This window comes from Crinia signifera, chromosome 1, assembly GCF_055691185.1.
Source record: "Crinia signifera chromosome 1, ASM5569118v1, whole genome shotgun sequence".
In the NCBI taxonomy this organism is placed as follows: Eukaryota; Metazoa; Chordata; class Amphibia; order Anura; family Myobatrachidae; genus Crinia; species Crinia signifera.
In genome coordinates, this window is record NC_139217.1 from 312,649,867 (window position 1) to 312,672,071 (window position 22,205).

General features: G+C 44.2%; 1 protein-coding gene across 1 annotated transcript in view; it reads right to left on the reverse strand.

Annotated features, from left to right (window-relative positions):
• LOC146079409 (uncharacterized) overlaps positions 1–22,205 on the reverse strand; it is a 97,713-nt gene that overhangs the window by 37,392 nt on the left and 38,116 nt on the right. The window contains exons 5-8 of the mRNA XM_083186203.1: positions 19,803–19,925; positions 14,606–14,667; positions 14,027–14,174; positions 1,875–2,044 (exon numbers count right to left, since the gene is read on the reverse strand). Of these exons, the coding sequence (XP_083042329.1) occupies positions 1,875–2,044; positions 14,027–14,174; positions 14,606–14,667; positions 19,803–19,925 (503 nt within the window). The remainder of the gene's footprint in view (positions 1–1,874; positions 2,045–14,026; positions 14,175–14,605; positions 14,668–19,802; positions 19,926–22,205) is intronic.

A 22,205-nucleotide genomic window follows, 5' to 3' on the forward strand; every position in this document is an offset into this window, starting at 1 on the left:
TTTTTACAAATGCGTTGATAGTGGGGGTGGTACAGCCTCAAAAATTACATTTGGGGGCCATTGAACATGTTTGATACTAATTTCAATGCATTTGGATGCATTTCTGTTAAAAATCGCATGCGATCGAATCGCATGCGATGCAATTTTTTTGCTATGCGATGGACATCGTGGGAGCCGTGATTGTACACAAGTACCACAGCCTTTTCCATTTTCTAAGTGAACGCTAAATAAAGATGTACAAAAGAAACACTGAGGACAGAGAGAGTTTGGAAAAGACTTTTACAATTCACCTGCGTGCACAGTAATGTCCTCTGTTTCCCAACACTAGCTACATAATCTCACACTCTTGTCTGCCAGGTATGGTTCCAGGATGTGGTTTTCTTTTGTAAACAAACACGTGAAAGCTCTCCAAACTTCACTGAATATGTAATGGGTGAGGCCACAATTAATGTGCTATGCCTGAAGTATTACCTAAAATTCTAGATTTGCATAGTGGTGACGTCTGTCCTGCACTTAACCTACTGACTGCAGAATGAATACAGGAAATGTAAATATGCCGTGTGCCAAAGCCCCTTAAGGCTTAAAAATAATCCCAGGTGGATATTTATTTCCCCCTTTAACAAATTGATGAAAAACATACTGAAACTTCTGAAAGTTAGGTCAGTTTTTTAAAGAGTTGGAAAATTTTACATACAAACTATAATGCAGTGTAACTATAGTGCTTAACCTAACAGCTACAGCTACAGTGATTGGTTTGCCAAGCTGTCACGCAGGCTAACATTCACCAGATCTCTGTAGGTAGGGAGAGATTTTATTATTCATCAGGGTGCCAGATAAGTCTCCGACAGGGGGGATCCCTACAGTCAGAATCCCGACGGTGGAATCCCAACTGCCGGTGCTCCGACAGGGGGGATCCTGACTCACAGGGGCTATTCTCCCTTGTAGGGGACCACGACCCCCATAGAGGGAGAATAGAACCTTTGGCAAGCGTAGCGAGCCACCGACCCTGCAGCGTGGCTTCTTCGCGCTCGCCCCCATGTTGGATCACCAGCAGTCTGGATTCCGATGTTGGGATACTGATCCCCCCTGTCGGAGCGCCATACCACACCCATTCACCAGTTCTAAACAAAATGTGTATAAGTGACAAGATTAACTGTCAATCATATACAGATTGCTCAATTTACAGATCATGATAATGGGTGAGTCCAGATAAATAAAACCAGTGAATAGTTTAAAAAGTGGAATGTATGAATAGTGGCCCGAGGAAACTGGCAAGCAGTAACAAATAATGCAACTGAAATAGACAGCAAATTAGGCAAGCAATGTGAGAAATGTTAAGCACTGCAGCAGGAGTGTGGTCAGTATTATGCCCTGCAATGAGTCCTGTTATTTCATGAAAAGTAGAGATGTGGGGGATGTAGCCAGATATATTCTCAGTAGCACATAGTATTCCCAATCATATCATAGGTCGCCGTGGGTGCGCGCACCATACGCCTGCACATGTGCAGATACCCGCATGCGCAGACGCACAACATCAGTACTGCGTGCGAATTGGATCTGAATCAGGCCCATTATGTTTTGTGCATGGTGGGTTCTGAGGTGGTACGCAAGCATCTAAAAAATGTGAGTGGGGGCTCTGGGGAAAAGCATAGCCTACTGTATATTCAATCTAATTCAGCATCTAAGCTATTCTTTTGTCAATTGTCACGCCAATCAAATGAAAAGTTTGGCTTGACTGAGCAGCAAACATACAATGTTTCAATATTTTAAATTCTATATATTAGAAGTGTATACTGTATGTTTTTTGTTCAAGAATAAATTGAATTAAACCAATAACATAACAACAGTTCAAATTGGATAAATAATGTTTTTACCATGAGAGAATTCTTGCAATGTTGGAAGAGATTTCCAAGACCTTCTTCTGTGATGCTCTGAGTACCATCATGACAGCGATATAATGATAATGACTCGGGATGATGAAGTCCTATGTTGGTCAGACAGGTGTCATTGAGAGAATGTCGGTTTGTTATCTTGATCACCTTCCCTAAATAAAATGTATTAATAATCATAATGAACATTATTATAGCATATAAATATATAATATTTGTTTTATTGCTCACTTAGTGCACATACAGGGTAGTATTCAATGCTGCCGGTGAGGGAGTTAAACAGCGAGGATTGCAGAAAACCAGCGATCCTCACTGTTTAACCCCCTCACCAGCCGCTCCCCCTATTCAACGTTCTGGGGAAATCCTCGCTGTCACAGGATGGCGGGAATTCCCCAAAACAGCGAGACCCGCGGCTAATGCAGAAAACTCGCTGTATTTAACCGCGAGTCTCGCTGCTTCTGGAGCCGCATACGTCAATTCCCCCTTGCTCAAACAATGGAGTGAGGGGAAATTGACGTATGAGGGGGGTGAGTTAAAAACTGACAGGGCGAGTGGTGACAGCGAGCAGGAAGATGTGAGTGTGAGCGGGAAATCGCAAAATCGCGGTCATCGCGGGCATCGCGGTGCCTCAATGACCGCGATTTTCAATGGGGCCGATGAAAAAGTTGAGGAATCAAGGGCATCGCGGGCATCTTGTCCCCCCAAATAACACCCGCGATGCCTCAATCACCGCGATTTTGCATGGTGCCGATGAAAAAGTTGAGGCATCGCGGGCATCGCGGTCATCTTGGACCGCAAATAACACCCGCGATGCCTCAATCAACGCGATAACCGCAATTTTCGGGCCGACAACCGCGATGAGCATAGTGGGCGCCGTTCTATGTAAAGAGTACCTCATATTTTAAACAAAAAGTGTAAAATTGTTAAATATACAGACAGCCGAGATGTCCCAATACAGCTACTACGTTGCTTGCTGTTTAACTTTCAACATAATAATTGCAAAGGACCACATAAACTTTTAAAGCAATTAATAAAACAGCAATACAGTGGACCTGCGCTGTCTGTTGTGTACACTGTACACAGTGAACATTTGTTGCAGGTACTGTAAGGCAAGCTCCATTCATATTTTAGAAAAGAAGAACTGAGACAGTACATTGAAAGATAATTCTAAATTTCCAAATAAATGTACCAGTACCACCATAAAAATGTACTCAAAATTGCAGTAAACATATAACAGGACATGTATATATATATACTGGTCACAGTCCACGTCCCCACAGGTAAGTGAAGTATGCACACGGCACTCCAGGAATATTTGCAAGTGAATTTATTGAGCCTCAAACGTTTTCGGAGCACCACGACGACGGAGCGTTGTGCTCCGAAAACGTTTGAGGCTCAATAAATTCACTTGCAAATATTCCTGGAGTGCCATGTGCATACTTCACTTACCTGCGGGGACGTGGACTGTGACCAGTATTTGAATTTCCACAAAGGCACACAGGTGATTGTATATTTTGGGGTGAGTGCCGATCCATCCCTTCAAACTATATATATACAGTATATATATATATATATATATATATATATATATATATATATATGGCTTCTCTTGGTGACACACTGCTCTGTTGACCTCTGTCTTGAAAACGGCCCTCCGGGATCGAAACGTTGACATCCCATGCTGACCTTTTTCAATTAAAAGATTTTACCTGCTATTTGTGGTGAGTGCCCTCTCTGGTGATCTACACTGGAACTACCTACTTGTGTTTGGAATTGCATTCTTTAGTGGAGCACCCCCTTCTTTGTGGACATTACCTGGATGTGAGTGTGGATCCTATACACAAAAAAAAAAAAAATATATATATATATCCACAACCAATTATATTGCACTCACAGTTCATCCAATTTATATCATGGGGTGCTCCACTCTCCCATAGAAAAACTTCCGTGGTACATAATTCAAGTAAAAGCAATCCAGAGCACTCACCACTTTTGTAAATTCAAAGGTTCTTTATTTTTCCATCAGTGCCAATGCCGACGTTTCGGACCTGTAGAGGCCCTTACTCATGGCTCTGCTTACACTTCCTGCAACAGACAGCATCTGACAGCATCTGACAGACAGATCAGATGCTGTCTGTTGCAGGAAGTGTAAGCAGAGCCATGAGTAAGGGCCTCTACAGGTCCGAAACGTCGGCATTGGCACTGATGGAAAAATAAAGAACCTTTGAATTTACAAAAGTGGTGAGTGCTCTGGATTGCTTTTACTTATATATATATACATAGATAGATAGGGGATGCAGTTAAGATCCCGGCGGTCGGGATCCCGGCGTTCAGAATCCCGACGCCGGAATCCCGACCGCCAAAATGCCGACACTTTCTCCCTCCTGGGGTGTCCATGACACCCCTGGAGGGAGAATAAAATAGCGTGCCGAGCGTAGCGAGGCACCGGGCCCGCTGCGTGGCGAGCGCAGCGAGCCCGCAAGGGGGGGCGATCCACGTCCCCCCTTGATCGGCATTTCGGCTGTCGGGATTCCGGCGTCGGGATTCTGAACGCCGGGATCCCGACCGCCGGGATTCAATACTGAATCCATAGATAGATAGATAGATAGATAGATAGATAGATAGATAGATAGATAGATAGATATTACTAAGCACCAGAGTGACACAATTCTAATGGAATTGTGTCATATTGGCTCCGTCCCTCCAGTGATTCTCTAATCGCTGCAATTTGCCGAGAAGGATTGGAGCTTTGTGATATCGTCCTTTCGTGATATCTTCACGTGTCCAGGATTGAAAATATTTCAGGAACATCACACGGACCATTGAACAACTAAGCAACCCGAATGTTACTCACTTGCCCAATGTCTGCAAAAATGCTGCAAATGCAACTGAGGGATAGATTTATTAAGCTTTGTGAAGTGAGAAAGTGTCTGGTTTTTATCACTGGCTAATAAGCTCCTTACTGTGAAGGTACAGGCTTGGCAGGTAGGAGCTGATTGGCTGGTGATAAAAACCAGACACTTTATCACTTCACCGAGCTTAATAAATCTGTGTGGGAAGTGGTTAGGCACTGTAGGAGTCGGAGCTGGTTGAACTTGCAAAGAAATTTTTTTATAGCTTTGGAGAAAGGTAAAGAGTTGTCAGACCACTACTCCCACATTTCCTCATCAGGAGTTTGATGAACTCATAATAACAGACAGTCAAAATTATTTATTACTAAGCGTTACGCTTGCTTTTATGGAATTATGAAATAGATGCCTATTTGTGTCCTCTCAGGCCATGAAGAGTAATTGTGAGAGTTTGTACTTTATCATGCACTTCTTTTGTTTCTCCCAGATTAGGGAGAAATATCAGATGTTTTCTACCAGTAACTGCTCCGTCACTATGCAACCTGCCCAAACATTGTGAGCTTATCTACTGCGCTAAATTCTAGCACTAGAACTTCTACACAAGACAAACATTTTGTTCAGAAAACTGATGATCAGCCATTATGACGTTGTGCTTTGATCGTGTGCGTTGCTTGTTTATCCAAGGTGTTAATATTTGTTCTGGTATGTACAATAGAAATGACACAGTGCCCAGACAATATCTAATAGAACACGCAGCAAGTCTAGCACAAACCCAATCTGGAACTGTTTGTTTACATTTTGACAAGGACACTACTATGCAAGGCTCCCCTTCTGCGCTATGGGCCTGATTCAAGGATGTACACAAATGCAACTTTTTCTGGGTGGATCAAGAAATTTTCAGTTTCTGTAATTTGACAACCTTTTTTAACATTGTTTATAATATTTATAGGGTTAAACTACATTAAACATTTAATGGCTACATTAAACTAACCTGACACAATATGATGCATGTGCTGTATATTGCCCAACTAGGGAGAACGTGCTGAAAGAGTGACTGCATTTACCAGGTTTGGAATTATTAGGTTGTCCCTCTAAAACCTTTATTTTTAGCTTTCTTCTATGAACCACTCATATAGGACAAATGCCCTATGTCAGCTGATGTATGCAAACCAATGGCCGCCCTTCACTGGAATTACTGTAGCTTCCTCTCTCTATTAGACTTTCTAAATGGCCCATTAAATGAGCCAGTTTTGTGTGCATTACTAGCCTCTTCTCATGTCCTGCCATTTCTCTGACACATTTGTGATACTGTTTGTCATGATCATAACAGCACGTTTGTGTATACACTCTGGGCCTTATTCTGGTTGACTCGCTCGGACGCAAGTTCGCACCGAGCAAGTGTGCTTGCCTAGTACACAGGCATACCATCAGCAATGTGCATGTGCTGGTTTAGCCAACCGTACAGGAATGCGACCTTGCAAACGGAAATACGCTTATGTACGAGCACTAGCAATGTAGGCATTATGTGGGTGTATGGATGGGCGCGGCCTGAAAATTGGGCAAAACTGTGCAGAAACTGGGGCTTATACAAAGGTGGTGACTACAAGTGCTGGGCAGTTGCAAAAAATCCCTCCACTACGTAAACATTGACAATGTCTGCGGATTACGTGTTATTCTGAATCAGGCCCTTTGTCTGGTGATCATGTGTATTATGTATAGTACATAGTATTTTTTTAAAAAAATCCTGGACCTGTGTTGTTGCAAATAAATATATAAATGAAAGGAGTACTGTAAAAATTGATATTTTATTTGAAATTAAGCCATGGGCAGATTTATTGTGTTCTTTCCTTATTTTTTCCCCTCTTTTGCTTGCTGAGTTTTTGAAGATATTTGTAGGAGCAATAGAAAGAGAGAGAAGGGTGAGCAGGATTGACAAAGAGGATGTCAAGAAGGGATGGAGAGAGAAAGAGGGGAACAATACAGACGATGCATGAAAAAGGTTCATTCTCTCCCCTTTTTAATGAAGTTACTCTTTTGCCCAAACCTGATAGAGATCCTAGTTGACAGTCCTCAAATAGGCCCATTAGTCTTTTAAATGTGGACTACAAAATTTTAACTAAAATCATGGCATTGCGGCTTCAATCCATACTCCCTGATATTCTCACCAATACTCAACTGGGGAGTGTGACATTCGGTTAAGGCAGTGCGGACGGCCTTGGCAGCAGTGCTATCATCTTACATTTCTCCAACTAGTTGATATATGCTATTAATTTTAGATGCTAATAAGGTGTTCGACATGGTACTCTGGCCCCATTTTTTAATGTTTTGGAAAAAGGAGGGTTTGACCACATCTATATATTGTAATCCCTCAGCTTCATTTTTAATCAATAGTTTCAGTCGCCCCATTTTTGTTTAAAGAAAATTCCCGCTGCTCTTTATCCCCACTCCTGTTTAACATTGCCCTTGACCCGCTTCTGGATGGCTTTTCAGGGTATAAGTATAGATGGCCACGAGATAAAGATTTCTGCTTTTGCCGATGACATCCTTCTCTATATAGATAACCCTGAAAGCTCTTTGCATAATATTCTAGTTAAAATAGAACAGAATTTGGATCTATTTCTGGATTTAGTATTAATATAGATATATCTAATGCGATGTTAATATGGCACCATCACATGTCCATCATGGACTTTTCCTTTTCCATTTAAATGGACTAATACCCACATTCCTTATTTAGGTATTCTGAATCCCCGTAATCCTGCAATTTATATGCACTGAATGTGAGTCTGGCCATTGTCACTCCTCTAGCTGATGATGAAAGATGGGAATATTTTCCATTGTCATATTTGGGCAGGGCTAACCTGCTTAAGATGGTAAATGTTCCACAACTTCTTTATCCATTACAAATTCTCCCGGTCTTGTTAACACAAGCTGATGTACAACAAATGAATGCACTCTTCCGGAGATTCATCTGGAAAGGTGTGCGTGCCGTACAGCCCTACATAAACTTGCCCAACCAGTGTTTAATGGTGGTATAAATTTCCCTGATGTTGTAGCTTATAACCATGCGGCTCTTTTGCGCCATCTAAGGAATTGGCTATTTACTAGCTCTGTTTATACAAATGTGGTGTTGGTTCAAGGTTTTCTCTGCAATGTAAGCTTGGTTTGTTTTCTCCACCAACATGACCAGGAAATATCTTATTCTTTGAAGTCCAACCGCTTTCTGTGGTCCACTAGGAAAAATTGGCATATTCTTCGCCATAGGGCTGGTCTGAACCAATATCATTCCTTACATTTAAACATACATGTACTCAATAATCCTGCTTTCCTAGATGGCACAACTGCTCACCCTTTCACTCTGTGGAGACTGGTGGGAATTAATACCATACACTCTCTGGTTTTGGTGGATGGTAAACATTTATTAGGATTCTCTGAGGTATGCGATGATTAGGCCATATCCACCAGCATTTTTGCAGACCAGAATTTATGTTACACATGTTGCTGCCATGTCTTTTTCACCAAATTTTGTGAATATTTTTTGTTTATTTTCCTTTCTTTTTGTTTTGTCCATGATGTCTCAGTAAAAAGTGTGGTTTTTTGTTTTTTTAAAGGGGAACAAAAGAGAGTGAGTGTCAGGGAGAAAAATTTGGAGAGAGAGAGATAGGGGGTTAGAAAGAGAGAAAAAGCCAGGAAAAGAGAGCAAAAGACAGATAAAGAAAGACAGGAGAGAGAGGGCTGCGAAGACAGGGAGGGGAAAATGGGAGGTGGTGAGAGAAAAAGGGGGAGAGCAGGTGTGTGTCAGGAATCAACCCATACAAGAGGTAGGAACCTTGCCAAGTCATCGTTCCCTTTCAGCATTGACAGGTCTCATCAGATCCAGTCCTCCCATTCACCAGCGCCGGGTCTCACACTGTACAGCGCCGCCAGCACCAATTCTTCCCCATTGCCATGTATCCTGCTGACCGGCACTAGAAGCTTCAATTGGTATCCACCTCACAGTGTCTTCTGGTCTTCAATTGGTATACACTACACCGCATCTTCTGGTCTTCAATAAAGGTCCATACACACTGGGCGTTTTTGCCCAGTGTGTATGGATAACAATTATGGGACAAATGGGCTGCATACACACTGAGTGTTTTTTTTAGCTCGTTTTCGCGATTTTCCATGGGACACTATGGAAAGTGATCTACTCCCTCGCTCATCTGCTGGTAATACCAGCAGATGAGCAGCCAGGTCAGCGATGATGTGGGAGTGCGCATCACCACTCACCATTCGTTGCTGCCCCGTAAACACTGGGCAGCTTTCAAGCTGAAACTCGCCCAGTGTGTATGGGCTTCTAATATCCACCACACCACATCTTCTGCTGGCATGTGCCATCAGATGGGGTGGAGACCACAACTAGTGACGATGGGCAACGGACAGCTGCAGCCTTGTTGCCACTTCTCGTGTCACCACAACCCCAGGAGATGGCATCTATTACTGTCTCTTCCTGTCACGATATATATATAATCTGCAGTCTGTAACAGGTCCACCATGACCTGGCTGGAAAATAATGCTAAATGTTATGTACCTGCATGTGGCTATAAAAAGTCAACCCACAAAATATGTGTATTACACATACCTCACAACTGTCCAGATATTCACACAACTGTCTCACTTTTTGGGGACTGACCTACAGTGGCCCGAAGTCGGGGTGGGGCTTTGGGAGGTGCCCTGTCACACGACAGTCTCACTTTTTGGTGACTGACCTACAGTGCCCTGAAATCAGGGGGTGGGGCTTTGGGAGGTGCCCTGTCACTCGTTGGTCTGAATAGATGCACTCAGCATCTATTCGAGGGATATAGGGGGTCTGGGGGCATGCCAGTAGCTCAAAGTAGGGTTGGCCATTGTCCTCCAACAACCCTGAAGCCCTACCCCCATTCTGAGTGGTTCAGGGGCCAGTCAGTCAAAACTATCAGTAAAACTATTGTTGGTCATCCATCACATAGTTTGTTACCATCGATGGCTAGTTGCAGTATCGCCATCAATGGCAACCATCAATGGTGATTGCGCAGATGGCTATCCCTAGCTCACAGTGTACTGGTCATGCCCCCAAAGTGATAAAAAAGGGAGACAGGGCTTGCGCTTGCAATATTTCCACAAGGCCATGCCCCTTTTTCATTAGCCATGTCCCCTTTTCAGGAGTTCCCAAGTTGAAAATCCTGGATGATGGGAGGGAGGTATGACTGCATGCTTCATTGATTGTTTTAATCAAATTGTCAGTATACTCAGTTATGTTCCATTAAATGTTTTGATCGCTGTTAACATTGATTAATTTGTTAGCTAGCAGGTTGTTTTCCAATAGCAGCATAGCTGAGAATTAGCCAGCTGCACATAGCGGAGTACTGTTTTCAGTCTCTAATCAAACATGTAAAAAAATAAACAGACTCACTCTACAAATATTTGTCAAAGTCCTTAATATTAAGACCAAATGTATATCACACATTTAATAGAATAGAAAAACATGTTCCCATTAAAGCTGTGTTTTGTTACTCCTTGCTTCTCAAACAGCAGCACCCTTGTCAAATGCTGTGTACACACGGTGAGATTCCCTTGCTATTCGACTTGATTCGACTGCTTTACAATCTTTGCTAACTGTGTACTGTCTACATACAATTCATGCTATCTACATTAGATGTGCACTATATAGTCATTGCAGCCCTGTCTATCTGGGTTTCGATTTGTGCTGTCACGGGAGCATGCATCGGGATCGCAAGGTAAAAAACCTGTGCGATCTGCATACGATCTGCTTGCAATCTGCATGCGATTTTGACTATATAGTCAAAATCTCATGCTGGATTGTACCATGTGTACACAGCAAAAGAGGCCATCCTATTATTGGACGTAGATCGTGTGATCTCCTCATATACAAATATGTCCAAGTATGTTTTCTTAGACCAGGAATGCAAGCTGCTTCATTTTTTCTCTAGTCAATGGGCCCGATTCATTTGATTCATAACCACGTTTTTGTATACAGCGGTACTGCGATTTTATGCTATTGTATTGTAATTTGTATACTGACTTTGTCTCAAATTGAACACTTGTGTACAAACACACAGCATCGGCTGCACCATCAGTCACATCATCAATCTTCTGATTAGCCCTATAGTTGCTTTAGAATGTTAATTTCAAGTAAGCAACCTGGGTTTTGCAACTGCATCTGAAAATGAAGGCACTGGCTGTGACATGCCGACGAAATGCTGGTGTTTGACTAATCTCCCACTCTGCAGCTCATTGGAGTAAGTACAAGAGTCTGGAGGAGTGGTAACAACTCTGATATTGGTCTTTTTATACACTGAATACAGTTTTAATATTGTACAGATGGTCTAAATCAGTGGTTCCCAACCCTGGTCCTCAAGTACCCCCAACAGTGCACGTTTTCCAGGTCTCCACACAGAATCACAGGTGAGATAACTAGCTCCACCTGTGGTTCTTTTAAAATGTGTCTGAATAATGAGTGCACCTGCTGGGTGACCTGGAAAACGTGCACTGTTGGGGTACTTGAGGACCAGGGTTGGGAACCACTGGTCTAAATTATAGGCTTGCTAAAATAGGTTTGCTTGCCAAGAGGAGGGAGGTTTCTGGGCAACCAGAACCCCCCCCCCCCCCCCCTGCTTTTTCCTATATCCCTTCCCATTACCTTGCAGAACTGCACATAGACTCCCTCTCTCTGCTTCCATATTCTCAATGTGACCGCCGTCACCATCAGATGCATGCGCAAATATCGTCAAAGCAACCACCTCTGAATAATACCCAATGTCATTAAATCACGTGACTAACTTGGAGCTAACATGCATATTTATCTCCAGTATTTATATCTAAAACAGTAAAATGGAAATGTAATCATCCCGGCGTTGGATACTCAAAGGTTTTGGATTCCATTTCTCACTGTCCATACTGCTGTGCTGGTTCCATTGAACTGTCCATACAGTCCAGTCAGTGGCTGCTGCTTTGTCCATTGTCCGTCCACTCCAGTCAGTATCTGATGCTGTGCTGTGTTTACTGTCCATCCAATCCAGTCAGTGGCTGCTGGGCTGTGCTGTCTTTATTGTACTGTGTGCATACAGTCCAGTCATTGGCTGCTGCTGTGTCCACTCTCCATCCACTCCAGTCAGTGACTGCTGTGATGCTGTGTTCATTGTCCATCCACTACAGTCAGTGGCTGCTGCTGTGCTGTGTTCATTGTCCATCCACTCCAGTCAGTGGCAGCTGGGCTGTCTCCATTGTACTGAGTCCATACAGTACAATGGAGACAGTCATTGGCTGCTGCTGTGTCCACTCTCCATCCACTCCAGTCAGTGGCTGCTGCTATGCTGTGTTCATTGTCCATCCACTCCAGTCAGTGGCAGCTTTTTTTTTTTTTAGAGAGCGCTCCCCACCGGGTGAGTTTTTCTGGGGAGTGCTCCCTAAAAAAAAACCACCACTGTAACTACCGGTGCCCAGCCCTGCCCCGGCAACCCGGCTGTGTGCGGCGTGATGTTACAAGGTCACACTGCACACAGCCAGGGCAAGGAGGCAGAGCTGGGGTTGACTGCAAAAGGTACGACACAAGCTTATGGTCAAAATGGGCAAGGTTGACAGTCAAAATGTCGACATGAGTTTTCCGTGATTTTTTCAAAAAGGTGGTTTTTCATACTTTACTATCCAAGTGGGCATAGAGTGGGAATATAATAGTGTGCCGAGCACAGCGAGGTACTGTGCCTGGAGCATGATGAGCGAAGCGGTACATAAATACGGTGTCCATGTCCACGTACAATTACAGATGGAGCACCTCTCATATAGGTCCAGACCTCGCCAGATCCTATCCGCTGATGAGAGCTGGCGGTGAGGTGCTCCATCTGACATGAGCGTCTCAAACGTACGCACGTCACCATCTCCCGGCTGCGGGAAGCGGAATCCCAGCCTGTCTCCGCTTCAGGGAGACGGGCAGGGTTAGGTGGGGTGCGGGGAGGCACAGGGGAGCGGTGGGGAAGAGATGGGAGTAGGCGGTGGGCTCTGATGGAACGGGTCATGCAAGCATATCGTGCGTGTGTGCCCCCTTCCATCTGATGGCGGATCCTGCGATTGGCAATAGAATCGCCAGGACCCGGTTATATGAAAGGCGCTCCATCTATACATAAACACCATACAGTGGTGTAAAAATGGCACTGCAGTCCAAGCGGTGGCTTGAGGGAGCGGGTGTGTTGGGCATATGGTCTCCGCTAAATAGTCTCTCCATATGGAATTTGCTAAAAATATCCGCCACCTTGGAGGAGACAGATGCAAGAGGTCCTACTGGGTAGCATACATCTATTTTTGGCAGGTGGGGGCAAAATTTCTATATACATCACAAGCCTTATATAGGTGTTAGCATAACGTCACTGATTGCTGATTATAACTTCTGTTCTTGGTTTGCATCTTATAGGGGTCCCTGATGAATATCTGTAGTCTCACTAAGTAGTCTCCACTTCTGGTCAGGCATTGCTAATCTTGATTTGTGATCTCAATCGCATGTACAGTAAATGTATAATACTGTATGTAATACTGTATGTTCCAGAATGATACATTCAGATTTTTGGTATTATTGTTACTAATGTCTTTAGTGGATATAGAAGTTGTATTCTGGAACCCAATACACAGGATTTCAAACCCAAATAAAACTGTCTTTGTATATCATTCCATAGCAATGAACATATCCTGAAAATATCCTGATGCATTCCCAAAATGTTTTAAATATGCCTAAAATACAATAAATGTAATACATTTTCTCAAAGTATCTTTCTAATTACAGTATTTAAGATTGCAGAGAATTAATATTTCCACGAGCAGCCCCGAAGCAGCATTTACAGTAACACTTATTCCACTCACCCCTCCGGATAGTGAAAGAGGGTTGGTTATCAATCTCTTATTGAATAGCTTTACCTGCAGCTAATTAAATCAGCCAATTTAGGTTTTGTGGTCATTTGTGTAAATAGGATCTATAAATGGCTAACAGCTGTTTAAAACTTAATGGCCATCTGCAAAGGGGCGTGAAGATTGCAATTTGCCATTACAAAGACCATCCTCTTATCTAGTCATGCCTTGGTAGGCAGTGGGAGGGGCCAATGCTAAGGGGTTGGAAGAGTAAGGCGTGGGCCCTCATGCCATAGGGCCCACAGAGGGTTTCCCCATACTCCTGCAGTAACTGTCAGAGGACAATTTTATAACTGTAAAAAAATGCATGTTAACTTCAGAGAGAATGAGTTCATTAAGAGTGGAAAGTGTACTTACATAAACTGTCATCATTTGCAATATGTCTGAATCTTTGGCACACTTGAGTAACTTGTGAGAGGTCCTCATGGGACAGTTGTGAAAAAATGTAAATCCAAAGCTCATCTGGGAGAAAAAGCCACATAGAGCCACATTCACCTTCAGAACTCTGGCCAGGAAACACAAATATAGATTAGGAAATGATCAATAAGGTCATACAAGCACTATTACATTGACCACAAACAATTTGAATTGGTTCTGGACCATCAAACCAAGGCACCTCTGAAGTACTCCAAGGCACCCCAGTGAGCCACTGCACACAATTTGGGAACCACTGCCTTAGGGTTGTTATTTTTTTTTATTTGGGGGCCAAACAAACCAATACATATATTTTTGGATTGTGGGAGGAAACCTGAGTACTCAGAGTAAACCCACGCAAGCACGGGGAGTAATACACATAGTTAGGACCATGGTGGGAATTGAACCCATGACCTCAGCGCTGTGAGGCAGTAATGCTAACCATTACACCATCCGTGCTGCACTAGTTGTTTTGCTTTGATATGTTTTAAAACATTAAAATGTTTTAGTCTTTTAATTTACCCATTGAAGGTTATTTGATGACCCATCCCAATAGCTTTGGCAAAGGTGTTCACTGACCGCCCCTGTAAAAGGAAATATGATAAATATTAGTCAAGAGGACGCATCATTTCATACAATTGTATAGTTTATGTGTAGTTGTATAGTAAATATGTATTTGACTTAGGAGGCATTCTGTGCCTGATGAAACTAACACCAGTGTGAGATGCAAACCTGGTTATGCTGCTCTTCACAACTGGTTTTGGGAATGCAGGGAAATAGATGGTTTCTAGAATAGTTTCTCGAATTAATCTTTCCATGCTTACATAAATATGGTCACTGGACTATTCCTAAATTTGGAATGTAAGGAGTGCTAAAATTATTATAGTAAGAAGAGGAAGATTAGAAGAAATAGTGGTACTTGTGGACAATCACGGCTCCCACGATGTGCATCTCATGCGATGCGATTTGATCCCATCGCATTGCATGCATTTTTTAACAGAAAAGCATCCAAATGCATTGAAATTAGTATCAAACATGTTTAATGGCCCCCAAATGTCATTTTTGAGGCTGTACCACCCCCACTATCAACGCGAACCCAAAGCGTGGCGAGCGCAGCGAGCCCGCGAGGGGCGACGGTACGCGTCCTACGACCTTTTCATACCCCCACTATCCACGTCGGCGTGGAGTTGAGAATAGAAAGTGTGGCGAGCGCAGCGAGCCACCGAGCCCGAAGTGTGGCGAGCCCCGCGAGGGGACACGGATACCTTCACAGGTATCCGCGTCCCCTCGCGGGCTTCACAGGTGTCCGCGTCCGCTCGCCACGCTTTGGGCTCGGTGGCTCGCTGCGCTCGCCACACTTTCTATTCTCAACTCCACGCCGACGTGGATAGTGGGGGTATGAAAAGGTCGTAGGACCCGTACCGACGCCAATCGCGGGCTCGCTGCGCTCGCCACGCTTCGGGTTCGCGTTGATAGTAGGGGTGGTACAGCCTCAAAAAATGACATTTGGGGGCCATTGAACATGTTTGATACTAATTTCAATGCATTTGGATGCTTTTTCTGTTAAAAAACGCATGCGGTCGCATGCGATCAAATCGCATGCGATGCGATCGCATGTGATTTTGTAAAAATGGTTAAAAACTGCAAAAATCGCATCCAATCGCATGCCACTATATATATGGCATGCGATGGGAGCCGTGATACTCCACAAGTACCGAAATAGTGAAAATGCACTTGTAAGGGAAAAAAAGGGTTGGCAAATGTAAACAGCACTTTTTTTAGGAGTTGTGTTGTCCATGGATCAGGGATACAGATCTGACCTGTGCCTACCTCTGTGGAATTAACTGGCAGTTTGAGTCTGGCTGTATTTGGTAAATTGCTGTTAGGAGTCTTCCCCACTGACTGGTGCAGTGGGTGCCCAATGGCAGCTTGAGGTCCAGCTAAGACATTGGTACCCAACCTGGGGGTACTCTGCAGACTAGTTGGGGGTACATGAAAATAAAATTGATAATGGCAGGCGAAGAAGTGGTGGAAGAAGTCTCTTTTGCCGTAGAGATGAACCAATGCATCACTTCCGGTTCCATCTGCAACATCATCAGCATCTCTATGTACAATTGCCCAACCAGCAATCCAATGGGAGCTACCAGTGGTACCCTCAAATGAGTGGGCATCCCAGGGACAGTGCATAGCCAGAGGCAAGACCAAGAGGGACCCGATTCCTGACCGCAAGCTACTCTTCTGCTACGCCTTAATATAAGGACACACATAAGCAAGGTTTTTAAGATTTTAAATATGGTTGTGTTTACTGTGAGATATTTTATTTGATAATTGATTGTGTGTATATATTTATTTATACTGTATGTGTATAATAAATACATATTTTGATTTAATATTAATGAATATGCACATAGTGATCCTGCGTCTATTCTATTAGTGCAGAATTCTTCAATTTCTATCATCAGAGACAGTTATATTTGAAAATAGCTGAATGGGCATTCTATGAACCCATTTATCAAAAGGCAGATTAATATGTGTCACATAGCTGTCAAGTCTCCCGGAATGCGGGCAGTATCCCATGACTGTGGGAGCAAACGACTCGTATCGTGTCATTGTAGCCCCGCCCCCGCTGTGCAATTACTGAAATACCGGCATTGCACAGTGGAAGGGGGGTGTGGTCACGAGGACGTAATCACGCTGGCCACATCCCCACACCTGATGACCCACCAGCCGACCCTTTCCCGCCCCATCAGTGGCCCCTGCCTCACTGAACTGGCTGCCCAATGCAACTATACTCTGATGATAGCTCAAAGGGGATTCTACTAAAATGAACCTTTTCCTCCCCACCTCCTCACACTGTGATTAAGACAGAGCTCCTATATATCTTGCATTCAGAGCAGTTTTACATTTTCAGATATAGACAGGGGCGGATCCAGGATAAAATGACAGGGGGGGCACCATGATAAAAAAGGGGTTTGAGTGGGGGAGGGGCGGTGTTAGTGGTGCCAGTGTACATGCTAAGAGAGGGTGGGAATGGAATTAGAAATAGGCCCTGGCATTTAAAGTACGCAGGCCCACCATGGCGACAAAAGTGAAGGATGTAGTTGTGCCAAAGGCGCGCTCCGGAAAAGGGTGTGTGGCCACTCAACAGGGTGCGTGTCAACACCATATACAACTTCTACACATTATGCAACAAAATACTAGACCCCATTATACTTGCCCCTTACACATGATGCCAAATGGAATGAGCCAAAATTCAAATAATGCCACATGGATTGTGTCAAAATTCACATAATGCCACATGGATTGAGCCAAAATTTACATAATAACACACACAGAATTGAGCCAAACTTCACATAATGCCAAATGGATTGTGTCAAAATTCACATAATGCCACACGGATTGAGCCAAATGCATAAAATGCCATACGGATTGAGACAAAATTCACATAATGCCACTTGGATTGAGCCAAAATTCACATAATGCCACACGGATTGAGCCAAAATTCACATAATGCCACACGGATTGGGAAAAAATTCACATAATGCCACACGGATTGAGCCAAAATTCCCATAATGCCACATGGATTGAGCGAAAATTCACATAATGCCACGCGGATTGAGACAAAATTCACATAATGCCACATCGATTGAGCCAGAATTCACATAATGCCACACAATTTAAGCCAAAATTCACAATACACTTCATAAACAGGGACATTGTCCACCAAAGGCTCGCATTAAACATTTACACCATAATGTCCATTACACGTTAAGTTACACGCCATTATGTCCATTATGTATTATGCCAAACACCATAATGCCTATTAAAAATTATGCTACATAAGTGTTGCTTCTCTACCATGCTCATTGCCAAGGGTTCTATGCTCATTGCCAAAGGTTCCATGCTCGTTGCCATGTGGGATTACATGCTCATTGCCAAGGGGGAATACATGCTCGTGGTAAATGGGGGACAGCCGCCACCAGGCAGAAGTGATAGCCACTGACAGTGGCAGAGCCTGGCTGTATTCAGAGCACTGCAGGTCCCAGCTATTTGAAATAATACCCCTTTCACACCAGAAAATGCATTCCCAGGTTGGCCCCTTTTACACCAGCCTAGTCCCTGCATTTTCTGGTGTGAGGGGTAGAGAAAACCACCCCTCCCCTCTTTAACCAGTTATCTCATTTAACCGGCTATATCTTCGGAACCAACTGACCCATTTACATGAGACAAGTATTATATTGAAGAACTTTTGAGTGGGCTTTGAATGATTTTGGTCCAGTGAAACTGGAACGTTTGGTTCCAGAGTAATCTGCCCTCAAAGAACATGGACAGCCATGAAATTACATTTCAAAAATAAAAAAATCGGTTTACACGCAATATCTCTGGAACTGATTGACTGATTTGGACCAGCCTGGTATCATATTAAAGGCCCAGCGATTTGGAATTGAATGAAATCAACCACAAGCTTCTGTGATGCCAGGGCGGGAACTGGCAGCCGTCGGAACCGGGTGGGGGTCGGAATTGACGGGTCCCATATTATCCTATGGGGAAAAAACGTTACAGGTTTGCCAGGCGATATCTCTGGTTCCCGGGGGGCTAGAGACACGGGGCTGGGCTCGTTGGAAAGCCCTGGTCCTCAGCTACAAAATAAATGACAGGGCGCACGTGCCCGGGTGCCCCCCCTCCTGAATCCGCCACTGGATATAGAGAAGGGCCAGATTAACAATGGAGCGGGTGGACCTGCTGCTCCATGCCCCCCATTAAAATAGGACCACAGAATCTGCTGTGCTGCTGTAGACAGGAAGTTTTCTTTCCTGTTACAGCCTTCCTACCAAGGGCACCAAAACCTGCCCTACCTTTCCCTGGCATCATGGTTCAAATAGTGTGTATACTGTTACACTATGACTCACACATGGTGGCCATGGTACAATAGAAGGCTTCAGTATAGCTCTCACTGCACCACATAATATCTTAGGTAACATATCCCTAGCCACTTGATGTCATATAAGTGACGTTCCTTAAAAGCAGTTGAACTTGAACACAGCTTTATAAAAGAATGGTGCCCAGATGACTGATCATTAGGTATCTATGTCTTGTGGCTGCTGCTGATCAGTGTGTGTCCTCCAACCTTAGCATCAGTGTCTATAGAAGGCCTGCAGTATATATGCATACTAGCCTTTGCCTGGTCACCTCAGCCTGCCCCCAGCTCGGCCACTCCCGCTCTGTCCAGCTCCATCCCCTCTCTATCTACTGCTCCCATCCCCAATCACATCCTTTCCTACTCTGTGTATATCATGTGACTCAACAGATAGTGTCCAAAGACTGCTACTTTTACATATGACCCTGTTTGCTGAGCCAGTCGGGCTCCCTCCAGGCTATCTGGTACTCGTCTGGCAGCTCACTGCAGGTCCCTCTGCAATATCTATGCAGCACTTGCACCCATCTCGGTTCTCTATAGCCACCAGGTGAGTTCTATGGGACTCTTCTACACCCAAATCCATCCCAGCAAATATTACAAAGAAAATTGCACACCAGAAATGCTTCTGGTCCCAACCATTTCTGATATGAGAGACTTATCCCATATGCTGCATGGGGGAGAGACTGAGGTTTGAAAATCCTGGTGGGAAAGGGGTCCATTCAGTGTGAAAGAACTCATGAAAAGTAGTTATTAACCTTCTGGGTATGGCTATGATGATGCTACTTAAGTGCAAATACTTACATGAATTTGCTGCCGTCATATAAGCAGCTGCAACATTCTTGTACTCTGTAGCCTTAGTAAGGGAACTGCTTGGTCGATTAATAGGTCTTGCCACCTTGTTGGATATTTCTTGTTGAACAGGATCTAAAAGGTATATTTTGTTCATGTTATTAATACAGACTTTTATGTTAGACTTTTTTTTGTCTTTTACAAACTGGGGAGGGGGCAAAGTTAAATTGCCGAAATTCACAGAATTTTAGTCCTGCCCTCTCCATTCAGGCCCTTGATTCCCAGTATTACCTCCTCATTTTGCCCACTGGAAGGTGGACAGGATAGGGGAGATCCACCCAATCTTGTAGGGTGTGTGGGACTACACAAAAAAATCTGATTCTCCTGTACTCTCCGGCAGAGTAAGTAAGTATTTTCTAGATCTTAGGGGCATTCTAAGGGTGGGTGTTTCCATGATATGCAACATAACACCCTGCCCTGCTGCATTATATTACACTTTGTGTGGCCAATCCGATTCACAGCAAATTTTCTGATCTTTGTTTCTACTACCTCACTGTAGAAGTGCATACCTCCCAACTTTAGTTATTTTAAAATTGGGACCTGCAGTGCCTAAGGCGCATCTGGTCCAATAATGGGCAGAGCTGAAGGTGGATTGGGAGGAACCTCGTGTAGAGGGGGCATTGCCTAGCACCACAACCCCTGTTTTCTTCATTTTTGGGACATGACCAGTGCTTCCCTAGCAACTGGGCAGCACCCGGTTCCCTCCCTGCACTCAGTCCCTCCCTCCCTCACTGCACTGTAGAGCAGCAGTGATCTCTGGCTCCCCCTACTAACCCGCCCGCAGGATACTGCCAGCCGCATGAGGGACAGTGGGATATTCTCCAAATAGTGGGACTGTTCTGCTTCAATCAGGACAGTTGGGAGGTATGGAAGTGGATGGGATGCAAAATGGTTGTCTAAAATTGTTAGTCTGATATCCATGCCTGGGGAGTATTATAGGATGATTTATCCAACTCTGATGAGAAAAACAGTCTATATGCAAGTGAACTCCTATTTAAGCACAATCCTAGATGTAATGGTAACTACTGTGATAAAATACGTGCCACAACTTACAATGCTATCTACCGCTAAATACTTAGTAATAATATTAGGATACTTTTCAAGACTTTCAAAAAATTGTGGAAAAAGGACATTTTTTTTTTACTTGTTTTTACAGGAAACCCACCCAGAAATTATATACAGTATGTTTCAAAAGAAAAGATGTCATTCAAGAACTGTGGGGCAGATTTATTAAGCTCGGTGAAGTGATAAACTGTCTGGTGTTTATCACCGACACCGTCCAATCAGCTCCTAACTGTGAAGTTACAGGTTTGGTTTGAAAAATGACCGGAAGGAGCTGATTGGCTCGTGATTAAAAACAGACACTTTATCACTTCACCGAGCTTAATAAATCTACCCCTCAGTCACAAAGTGTATAGGGAGGGGCCCTAGACTGCACACCCTATGTAATGAGACATGCTACCTTGCTGAGGCTGGTAGTGTCACACGCAAAGAGAAAAAAGATGCAGATGGACTATTTAAACATAACTAATGAGAATTGCAATACATTTTGCATCCAGGCGATAATGCGGATAGCAAAGGAACCATAACTGATTTAATGAGCCATTCGCAGTGTCACTGTACTTGGTCAAACTTGGTGTTTTGAGCGGCTTCCTAACTTACTGTCGGTCTACAGTAGATATCTTTAGGCGTCTAACAAGATGGGTTCAACTAAGGGTGGTCGTCCATAACATGGTCGATCTAGACAGCGTCAATCCGTTATACCACAACCAGCAAACTGACGCTCTTGCTCACATTGCACTATGGGCCTCATTCAGATCAATTCGGTACTGTGTGCATTCGGGTATCTGCGCATGTGCAGGCGTATGGTGCGTGCACCCATGGCGACCTTTCGGGTCGCCGGGTGCACGCACCCATGCCGGCGTGGGGGGGCGGTGATGGTCGGGGGGCTGCCCTAATACCATATGGAAACACCCAGCGTTCCATGGGCGTTCCCATGAGAACGCTGGGCGTTCTCATGGTAATGAGGCAGTGACGCGGGTGTGGGGGGCGGGTAGCTGACATCACCGGATGTCAGCTGCCCGCCTATATCCACGCCAGCGTGCACGCAAATGTACGCAACTGAAAAGTCACTTATATATGCGTGCACGCTAAACATCATTCGAAAAGATGTGGGCGGTTACCCGAGCCATGTGAATGGATGTTCATGCAAAACATCCATTCGCAGCTGTTCGGGCGAAGCCGCACTTTGAGGGGGGCGGCGGGGGGGGCGGTCATTTGCCGGGCGGGGTTTGGTGGACTCGCAAGGCTCAACCTGAATCAACCTGAATAACCCCCTCTATCACAATGACACCA